This window comes from Fulmarus glacialis, unplaced genomic scaffold (genome assembly GCF_000690835.1).
Source record: "Fulmarus glacialis isolate BGI_N327 unplaced genomic scaffold, ASM69083v1 scaffold378, whole genome shotgun sequence".
Taxonomy (NCBI): Eukaryota; Metazoa; Chordata; class Aves; order Procellariiformes; family Procellariidae; genus Fulmarus; species Fulmarus glacialis.
In genome coordinates, this window is record NW_009227381.1 from 51,493 (window position 1) to 62,966 (window position 11,474).

The 11,474-nt window shown below is 40.9% G+C and overlaps 1 protein-coding gene across 3 annotated transcripts in view; it reads right to left on the reverse strand.

Moving 5' to 3' along the window:
• Positions 1 to 9,349, reverse strand: part of OSBPL3 (oxysterol binding protein-like 3) — a 44,170-nt gene extending 34,821 nt beyond the window's left edge. For all 3 annotated transcript variants that reach the window (XM_009583111.1, XM_009583112.1, XM_009583110.1), the window contains exon 1: positions 9,257 to 9,349. In XM_009583111.1, coding sequence (XP_009581406.1) covers positions 9,257 to 9,349 — 93 coding nt within the window. The remainder of the gene's footprint in view (positions 1 to 9,256) is intronic.
• Positions 9,350 to 11,474: the final 2,125 nt, after the last annotated feature.

Consider the following 11,474-nt stretch of genomic DNA (forward strand, 5'->3'; position numbering starts at 1 on the left):
GTAGGTAAGTACTTGTGGTCCTTCCTGTAAGATACATAGGGAAGTATTTCCAAAAAGAACTTGACTGACTCAAAAAAACTTTAAAACAAAACCGAAACAAAAATCAGCAAGAGTGCTAGTTCTGCTCATTTATCCATCTCCAGAATCCTTAAAATTCACCCCTAGAAACCTAGAAAAAATTACATCAGGTAATATGCTCATTACTTGAGTAACAAGGCATAACGGCAAACCATCTTCGAAAAGACATTCATTAAACAGCTTAGGGAATGTGATCTCTTATTCCACCACGTTATTGGCAGCACTATTTCATTATTTTCCTTGCACTGCACTTTATGGAGCAAACCAGAGAGTGGCTCCACTTCCCTGGCTTGAGTTCACTCTGCCAGCACTTCACCACACAACAGGCTGCAAGCAGTAGAAATGTGCAGCTGAGCAGCTCCTGTCATTCAACATCCTACAAACCACCCAATGATGTTCCACTACCTGAAGGTAAGTCAAAACTGCAGTTGTCCTAACTGAAATTGTTATCACAGCACATGTTTTGTGCCCCTACAGGTTTGGGTTTTATCCTTGACAGTTTTGTAACAGCTTCTTTACTCCCTCCAGTTTGAGAGATATTTTGACAGCTACTTAGATGTCGTCATTTCTAACCAATGATCATGAAATCATATTTTTCCTATTGAAAACCAGAAGTTAGACTTCATATTCTTTATTTTTTATATTTAGTACTTTGGGACTCACTTCTCAATAATCATGAACCCTTTCCTGCTTTGGGGTAAATTACTGATACCAGATCAGGGAACAGAGAAGTTACTCATGGATATCATGAGTTAGCGGGCTGAAGGGAGAGCAGAAGGCCTCCCGGGCTGTCTCCAGCACATCAGCCTAACACCAGCCGCAGCAGCGCACGCTCTGCTGCTAAGGACCAACAGCACCAGTCTTCCACAGGCTGAGGCTGGCAGAGAATGAAGCAGAGAGCCAGCCTGTGCCCGTGCAAGGACGGTTAGCTAGAGCTTGCTAGCTGCAGTTCGACAGCTATTCAAGTACCAAGGCAGCTCTAAGCCTTTGCAATTAGGGACGTTTTCCCCCCCCCTTTTTTTTTTTCGACAGAACATTCTAGTCTACAACCTTGAAAGCCAAAGAGAAATGATGTTTCACCACCTCTTTTGCCATAAATGTAAATATTAGGCCACTAAATGCTTTCTGTAGTGGTCCTGGATTTCTTTTCCCTGTTAAAGATTATTTATTAATCCTTATACAATCACAAGGATTGGGACTGTTGTGATGACAGAGAGCAGCCTCTTTAAATATCATCAAAAACAGTGTAAAGCTACAATTTATATTAACTAAGTAACAGCTGAACTTACTGCTGCTTAAACGTCCACGTGTGGATAAAATCTCATCTCCTCAGAAAATATGATTTACTAAATGAGCCAATATAAAAAATAATCTTGACATTTTAAAAAGTGAGAAACCTGATGGAACTAGTGAGAGATAATTCTAAGTAAGAACTAACAGGAGCATCTGCGAGATTAAGAAAAATGTTGTGTTTATGTTTTTGTTTGTTTCTTCTTGAAATTAGCCAGAAGAGCTTAAAAGCTGTTTTGTCTGATTACCAAGCAAGCTATTTCCCTTGCCTTCGCCAAAATATATTAAACTGCAGTACCCAAACACATAACTTTTCCACTGAGAATTAATCTGATAGCAGTCAAAACTAGTGAACAGTAGATCCTCTTCAAAATTCTAGTGTTACAGTGTGCTGGTTTTGGCTGGGATAGAGTTAATTTTCTTCATAGCAGCTAGTATGGGGCTGTTTTGGATTTGTGCTGGAAACAGTGTTGATAACACAGGGATGTTTTCATCATTGCTGAGCAGTGCTTACACAGAGTCAAGGCCTTTTCTCCTTCTCACCCCACCCCACCAGCAAGTAGGCTGGGGGTGCACAAGAAGTTGGGAGGGGACACAGCTGGGACAGCTGACCCCAACTGACCAAAGGGATAAAGACAAGGCCAAGTGCAAGGTCCTGCACATGGGTCAGGGCAATCCCAAGCACAAATACAGGCTAGGCAGAGAAAGGATTGAGAGCAGCCCTGAGGAGAAGGACTTGGCAGTGTCGGTTGATGAGAAGCTCAACGTGATCCGGCAATGTGTGCTTGCAGCCCAGAAAGCCAACAGTATCCTGGGCTGCATCAAAAGAAGTGTGACCAGCAGGTCGAGGGAGGTGATTCTCCCCCTCTACTCTGCTCTTGTGAGACCCCACCTGGAGTACTGCATTCAGCTCGGGGGCTCCAACATAAGAAGGACACAGACCTGTTGGAGCGAGTCCAGAGGAGGGCCATGAAGATGATCAGAGGGCTGGAGCACCTCTCCCTACAGAAGACAGTCTGAGAGAGTTGGGGTTGTTCAGCCTGGAGAAGAGAAGCTCCGGGGAGACCTTACAGCAGCCTTTCAATACCTGACGGGGGTCTACAAGAAAGCTGGAGAGGGACTTTTTAGAAGAGCATGCAGTGATAGGACAAGGGGTAATGGCTTTAAGCTGAAAAAGGGTAGATTTAGATTAGATATAAGGAAGAAATTCTTCACTCTGAATGTGGTGAGGCACTGGAACAGGTTGCCCAGAGAAGTTGTGGACGTCCCACCCCTGGAAGAGTTCAAGGCCAGGTTGGATAGGGCTTTGAGCAACCGGGTCTAGTGGAAGGTGTCCCTGACAATGGCAGGGGGGTTGGGAATTGCTTATATTTAACCATTCTATGATTCTATTCTATGATATTCCACACCATATGACGTCACGCTCAGCATATAAAGCTGGGGGAAGAAAAAGGAAAAGGGGGACGTTCGGAGTGATGGTGATTGTCTTCCCAAGTAACCGTTACGCGTGATGGAGCCCTGCTTTCCTGGAGATGGCTGAACACTTGCCTGCCGATGGGAAGTAGGGAGTGAATTCCTTGTTTTGCTTTGCTTGTGTGTGTGGCTTTTGCTTTACTTATTAAACTGCCTTTATCTCAACCCATGAGTTTTCTCACTTTTACTCTTCCAGTTCTCTCCCCCATCTCACCAGGGGGGAGTGAGCGAGTGGCTGTGTGGGGCTTAGTTGCTGGCTGGGGTTAAACCATGACATATACCTAACAAAGCAACCTTCTTGAACTTTAGATCAAGTTCTCACAGACTTTGGTCAAGCTTAAACGTAGTTTATGGTTGAGAAAGTGGTCTGCTTGCAGGAAACAAGCAGAAATTTGAGCACAATCAAGAAAAACACAAGAATACAGATTCACCTTTCTGTAAGGATAAGCTTAGAAAGAAAAGGACTCCTGAAGTGAGACAGAAACATGCTACATTGGGCATATGAGGTGAAGAAACAGGAAGCAGATGAGAAATAGCTCAGCCAATTACACTCACCTGGAATATACATGGTGTCAATAGTTTTGGTCAAACTTTTAAATACAGAGCACATCCTGGCCTGCATTACAACTCCGATTTTGTCTGGGCCTATCCTGCAGTCCAGACACAAGGTGTCTCCCACGTTCCTGCAGGAGAGCCACATTTCTCACTGTTCTTCAGGTCAGTGACGTGGCCAAGAATGTGCCTTCACAATTAAAAAGTGTGAAAATGGGAAGAAAAGCTGAAGTGGGAGCACTTCTTCCCATCAAGCAGGCCCGATGGCCTGCCAAATCTCAGGTGGTGAAGGCACATCTACTCACATTTCTGCCCTGGGAACCTCACACTTCAATTGCAAACTTTACGTAAAGGTAGCTATGTTGAATTAGAAATGGATTCTTTTAAAAGCACAAGACTATTTAATCAACTAAGTTACCCAAGGAAGGGCAAGGAATAGCTCAGAGAATTAACAGTTTGGGGACCTGCTGAATACATGCAAGGTGCACCGCTGCATTAACAGCATCTAGTCCTTTTCCACATACATCCGTCCAGAAGAGTCCAACCTTTCCCACCTGAAGCCCCAAATGCCCACATTTTTCAAAACACTGCTGCTGTGACTGGTTTTGGATCCATTCACTCTTGACCCAGACCCTACGGGATCTTGATGGGTATTTTGTTTTGCAAGAGATCTGACACCTCATTTAATGAGGAAAAAGCGTCAGTTGGCTATTGCTGGGAGCAGCTGCAGAAGGGAAAGAAAACTGCTTTCTGCTTTCTCTCTAAAATGAAGACAAATGAATCAGGCTGGTCAGTTATCATCTGTTCTCATCTGTCTGAAACAGCAGAGGAGTAACTTGGAGATACAGGATTTCCTGAAAGCTACTGGAAGCATTCAGATTATGCTCCATTTTGCTGATTCTTATCCCACAACAGGGAACTGAAAGAGATACCCCAAACCACAGCGCTAAATTAAAAAAAAAAAAACAACCACCACCAGACCCCCCAACCCCCCCTCCTCCCCAAACTCCCAGCTGAATGGAATTAACAATTCTAGCATAAGCCTGATGTCCAGATTGGTCGTGTCTTAAGGTTATGACACTACAAAAGATTTTGTATCATTATGGGCCAATATCTGCACAAAATGATCAACACTGCATTTGCTGCCCAGGCAGAAATTTCACTCGAGGCTGAGGGAGGAACATACTCTTTACTTTTCTCGGATCCAGAGGTGCTCATTTCAGATCAGCACTGCAAAATCACCCTGTAGTTGCTACTTGGCTTACACCTGCTCTTTGACTGAGGAAAAAAAACATATACTTTTGTCTTCAGAGATAAGTCAGTCATTTAGTAACTGTAGTAATTTTCTTTGTTTAATAAAATAAAAGCCTCCTCATTTTCTGCAATATTATGTACCATACAGCTCCTCAAGGTGAATTATTTCAGGAAAAAGAATGAAGTAATGTGTTTGAATGGCTCTCAGACCGATGCTTGCAGTTGCAGCTCCCTGAATGAAACAGATGACAGTGCCAGACTTTCTTCCAGTGTAAAATGCAGTCAGTTGTACCGAATATTTTAAAGTGCCAAAAATAGAAACCTGCTTTGTGGAGGATAAGGGTTGGCATCAGCTGCAACTAAAGCATTTGTTACGGTTCATAAAATTGGCAGAAATGATTTAATTTTCTTTTTTAGAACATGAGTTTTTTTAAGCTGCTCTTCTGACAGAAAGCTTTTCCCTGCTGAATCTATTTTAAAAGTTAGTTAACATATTAGACTTAAAAATAACTACCACAATATATCTTCTTTTGATCACAGGTCAATTTAAATTTAAAGAAGATCAAGACCAAGTCTTCCTTCCTCACAAAATACAGTTTGAGTTGTGGCTTTGTGGAAGATATCCCTTTCCATGACTGAAGGAGAGGTGCAGAGAAGGGCAGAGAGGTGGGAATTGGCAGTAGCTCCAACTTGCTATGGGGCTTCAAGGTGAACATGAACTCAGCAGAACTGGATTAACTGTTAACATCTTCAGTTCACACTGCAAATGTGTTGCATCTGGCAGAAAAGGGGCACCAAATGTAGCAAAAGAAGGAGTAGGCCCCTCCAAGTCCTGCAGCCCTGCTTAAGTCAACTCCTTTCTAGCACAGTGGCCCATCTTCTGCATCACAGGACTCACACTCCACACCAGCAACACACCAACACATAACTAAATTTTAGCAGACACGGCAGCCTTACACTACTGTGGTTCCATATCCCAATCTTAGGTCACTTATTATTTGGTGCTAGTGTGTACCAGCAACAGAGTCTGTGCCTAGGAAATCAGACAGACTCGAAACTCAGATCCCACTATTTTTTGGGCAACCCTGCCCCGCCCAAACTCTCCAGGTTCCTTCCCCCTGCACTTTTCATAATTTCTACTTAATCAGATTAAAAGAACTGCTGCATTAGACCAGCAGCACAGTGAAAAGCGCCTGTCAGGCAGATCTGTTTTTAACCTGCAAGCAATGAGCCTAGCTCTGAAGGTCCCTGAGAGAGATGCAAGTGTTTGAAGGAGGAATAAGAAGCACTCCCTGGAGCTGCAAGATGAAGGAAAGAATATCAAAATCATAGCATGTCACTCCCTAATCTGCACAGCATATAGCAAAATTATTTAAACTTTCATGATACTATTAATGAAAAAGTATCAGTAACAGTGTTACATTGTACTCTTCTACCAGGGCTTTGCAAAAAAAAAAAAAAAAAAAAAATTAAAAAAAAGAAAAAAAAATCTGCTGGAGGTGTATGTTGCACATGTGGTAGTTTTTGGACTAGGGGATTTTTAAGTTTTATAGATCTTTAGATTGTTGCTGATTTCTTAATAGAACACCTAAAGTGCTGTCATTTAAACTAACATGCAGATGAAAAGGGCAAATTAAATAACTCTCAGACAGCGGCATCACTCATTCCCAGTCTTGTCAGCCCCGAGTAGGTGGATATTAGTAGGAATGGACTGCGAAGCTCCAATTTACCAGTACAACAGGCTGAGTCAGAAAAGAAGCGATTAATGATATAAACAAAACTACTTGATCAGCTGTGACGAGAAATCCTCTGTGGGAAGGGGGGAAGCAAAGGGACAGGACCCAAGAACATCCTCACGGCCCAGACCAGCAATTTAGACTTTATAATATATGACATATTATACAGTTTACACCACTGAAGAGAGGGTCTATCTAGCAAGGTAAAGATCTTTATAATCTGCAAGACCAGAGCCTTTTGGGGAGCAGGAACAGGGAGAAGATATCTGTTCCTCACCCAAAGCACTGCTGTGTGCAGGCCAGTAAGTCTTGCAGAGTACTGCCTCTATTAGACCTCAAGGTCCCTCTTTCCACATGCAGCACAGAAGAGTATATCTAATGAAACACTCACTGAAACATATAGTCACAAACTATAATTAACACATAAATTAAAAAAAAACATAAGGGAAAATGATCCATGGAAGTTATTTTCAAGTAAATATCCAGCGTGCATACTGCACAGGATATTTAAATCTTTGTTTTTCCCAGCAAAACAGTTTGTTCTGTAAACTGCAAGACAATTTCAGTGTGAAAAAACAGCCATGTGAAAAACACCAAAAACATCAGGGAATTAAGGAAGGAAGAGCAATACACAGCCATGCACATAAACACTGACAATGCTGAAAGAAATTGTAATTTAGAATTAATTTTTTTTTTCTTTCTAAATTTTGCTACTTTGAAGGAAGACCTCTAGATCACTTCAGCAGACGCAAAGTTATAGAATAAGCCAGAAAGCTATTGCGCTTGGTAAAGAAGGAAACAGAGAAAGTATTAAAGTATTCCTTACAAATATTAGAAGTCCCTATTTAAAAATAAAAATATCAGAAAGACCAGTGGAACCTTAAAAGGGACATGTAATTTCTGAAAAACGTTTGTAAACTTTCAGACTATATAGAAAAAGCAAGCAAGCAGAGCTTTTAGCCCTGCTTAGTGATCATTTCCCAGCATATAACAAGTCTCACAAACTCCCGAACTTCTGTGGGCTTGCTTTTATCATTACCATCCCCTGAAAACATGGACAATCAAGCAACCCATGTAGGTTCCCTAGATGCAAAAGTATACTGCTACTTGGTATTGCAATGAGTGACCATGAAAAGATTAATTCTGAAACATTAAATGAAGTGGAGATACTTATCACCATGCCCCATATTATCAGGAAGAAATATCAACTGTATCGCCCTTCAATATACATTGGGAAATAATCTACTTTATACTTCCATTTAGCTTGACTTGATAGGTGTATGAGGCAATTTACCATCTGCCTGACTATAATGAATGAGCACAGATGTACCAGGAACACAATCAAAACACAAAGTTGCATCTCTCACCTTGGTCAGGTACACCTTGCATTTTCGTACAAGTATCAAAGACTAAAAAATTGGGCATTGACAAGATGACATTAAACCTTACTGAATTACTCCTTTTCTCCTAAGAGAGCAGGTGAGAACAAAATGGATAAGAAATAGGACCCGCAAATAACAGTATCAAAAGCCTGAGCTAGCCAATAGATTTGATCACGTTAAATGGCAGTAAGCAAGGTTCTTGCAGAAATTGCTTCTGCCTAAGTATGGCTGCTTATACTGGCTGTGTAACACACCAGTGGATTTAGTCATGCTCATGTAAATCTTATTATTTAAATACTACATGATAACACTTGATAGACATGAACTGTTGAAACAGACAATACCAAATGTTTTAAATTACACTTTTTAAAGGTAATCTCATACCGAGGGTATAAAAAATAATGTTGCAGGAAAACAAAAAAGGCATCTTGAAAGCAAGGATTTCCTTGCTCGGTATACCAGAAATTCAAAGCATTTCTTACAAGCACAGCACTTTAAAAGGCATAAATTGTTCAGAAATTTGTCTGCCTTGCCAATTGTATGTACAGGGCCAGAAGTGCCAGAAAAGCAGGTGCTATTTCAAAACACAGCTGAGGTCTCCAAAGCTTTTGGGGGATTGGGATGCTCACTTCCAATTGAAATTTGAACCCAAGGCAGCTTCAGGAGCTCCACTAAGCCAGCATCTATACAAATAAAAGTTTATGTTGAGCATATTGCTCATGATTTTGCAAGCATGGATTGAGCGTGTTTAACCTTAATTCTCAGTGTGGCTGCAGGTCAATGTTTCTGGCCCACAAACAAAAGCTGTCTTCAGCAGTCTCACTTATCATGTGCAAACACTTTAGACATGTCTTTTAAAACTGTAAGGTTTAAAGAATACCATCATCTCTGCAGAAACCAAAGCATCCTTTGCATTAGGCATCCAGATGCATCACGTTACACAAATACTTATTTTCTTAACTACAGTTCTACAGCAACAACCAGCACACACAGTCATTCACAGCACTTTTTCATTCTCAAGGAGGCCCTATGTCAAGTTTTACAAAAATGCTTCTTTCACACATGCATGCACACCTTTCCCTGGAAACTTGAAATAAGCAGAGCAGTTACACAATATTCTACCACAAAAGTGGTAACTTACAGGGAAGATTTGGGATTTCAGGATCAAACCACTGAGACCAAGCCGCTACAGCAGCAATATTTGACTATAAAGACACCATATATACAACGTGATAGAAATTCAAATTCACTGTTAGCATTCCAGTTTTACAAGTGCCTGCTATTCAGTAATGTGTGTTTTCTGCATTTGACTCAAAACAAGATGCTGTTACCAACAAAAAAAGAAAACAGAATAAGGAAAACAGAGAAGTGATGAAATAAAACATGCAAGCAACCAGCAAACAGAGTTTAAGAGATTCGCCGATATTCAAGAGCAAAAGTAACAGCCAATCTTAGTAATGCTTTCAGTTTGGTTGAAAAAGTTTGTATTACCTGTCGACTTCCCTGCTTGGAGGAGCAGCTGCTAGTACTTCTTGAAGGAGACAACATTTTCTGGGATACACCAAAGCTTTTTTCTTCACTCATGATCCAATACCATTTGTTTCACATAAGCTCACTTATAACACCATTAAAAGGTAATTTAGAAAATGCGTTGGAAGACTCCTGAGAGAAACGCAGAACTCATCCTTTACCCAAATGCAATCCAGTGGCATGATCTGCATCCCACGGAAATTCCTAAAAGGGAAAAGAAAAACAAAAAGCCAAGTTATCAGATGCCATCTCTTACTGCCATCCTGTAGCATGGATCATGAAAACATAACAAAGCCTTTGGTAATACAAGCTACTTTACCGTACATTGTTAGAAATTAATTCAACAATCACTTTAAGATAAATTTTCAGATATCTCTTTTTCCCAGTTTCTTGATAATTTAAACAAGTAAGCATGGCTTCAGGTTGTAAGGAAAAAAAAAATCTCTATATAAAAAAGCAACATAAAAAAGTAGTGAGCATGCAAACTCAGTGCATAGAGCTGTGCATGACCACTCTTACCTGGAATCAGAAAGTTTTAACTATTGTCACATCAGTTATCTCAGTCAGTGACTGGAAGAATAATTAACAGTCTGTTTAATAACAGTGCTGTTTGCAGTATATGCAAATAAAAGCCATGCCAGAAACTCCCAATAATGGATTCCCAGTGTGGGCAAGAGTTGTCATGGTAACTGCATTTTTTTTTTTAAACCAAACAGAGGACATAACAAAAGGGTGATGCTTTCCAAAACTTGGGGTGGCAGAGGAGCTTTGTGAATTGTGTATCACTTCAGATTTTATTGCCTCGGGGAAGGAATTTGCACATTAGGAAGAGTGCAAGAACCACCACTGAGAAGGTAAGGAAGTTTCCACAAAGAGAAAAGAAATTTCATTGCTGAAACAGGGAGGCACTACTTCACAATCCCCTTGCTTGCACTGTCAGAACAGTCCTGAACTGGGTTCACTGGTTATTGAAGTTTGCCTTTCATCTTTTCTTGAAGAGGCTCAAAAACCTATTCTGAGAGAAGCAGCATTTTCAGATCCCTAGTAAAACACTTTGTGTATCTTAAGAATTCATTTCGCTTTTAAAAAAAAGAAAAAAACACAAAAACACAACAACAAAACCCACACAAACAAAAAAACCCCGCCCAAAACCCAAATAAAACCAAGTGCTATATTTAAGATGAAGGCAACAGTATGCTGCAGAAAACCTCTCTCCCTACTGCTATAGTCTGAAGCATCCAAATTCTGAACAAAGACCTTTTCTAACCTACAGTGCCTCTTTGGCAATATAGTTTGCTGTAACATTTCAACCAACATGCCCTCTTTTCACATGAAACAAGGTCTCTCTTCATGGCATTTATCTTACCTAGTTAGAAATACTAATTATTCCCAGAGCAAATCTATGCCCAGCAACAGTAATGAAACAGCTTCAGTCTCCAAAAGCCAGGTGAGAAAGCGAGCTCTGCTGAGGCTCTTTCACTGGTGAGTCAGCTTGGCATTTTGGCAGATTGGCAGAGTTCATGGCAAGAAACAGGCTCTAATTTGCAGCAAAATGCACTGGAAGTTGCTGTCATCAGTACCTTCCGAGTATATCTCCAGGACACACTAGATCTAAGTTATACGATGCCGTTTGCCTGTTTGAACAAACAGTACAATGGTTGTGATGTCCTGGAAGCATCAGGTAACTGAAAAAACCTGAGGTCTCATGGACTTCAACACAAAAAGAAGCCATATAATCAGAAGAGTGTTTCTATCATCATGTTTTTTGGTACAGAGTCTAAATGAAGTTAAGGTATGGCTACATTAGCATTTTAGGACAGAGCAGAAGGGCACTTCTGGTGCAAATCTCCTGGTTCCCCCACCTCTTGCCACATTTAGGTTTGCACTGCAGGGCAGTCCTGGAGTATGGAAACCAAATCCCTTTTGGATGAAATGCACCAGGAGTGCATGCAGTGCTCAAAGCATTGAGTCCACAGCACCAGACTAGAGATAGCCCTAACTAGTACCACCCTGGTGTAGACATTGGGTCCTCACCTTTAACTTATTCACTGCAAATCCACTTTTACTGCACTGCTCTACCTGCTAACATTGATATCATCTAGACACAGACTTATGCCACCTAAGTAAGTACTTAAGATCTCCTAGGGCAATGTCATTTGTCCTTTTGAAATCAAAAAGA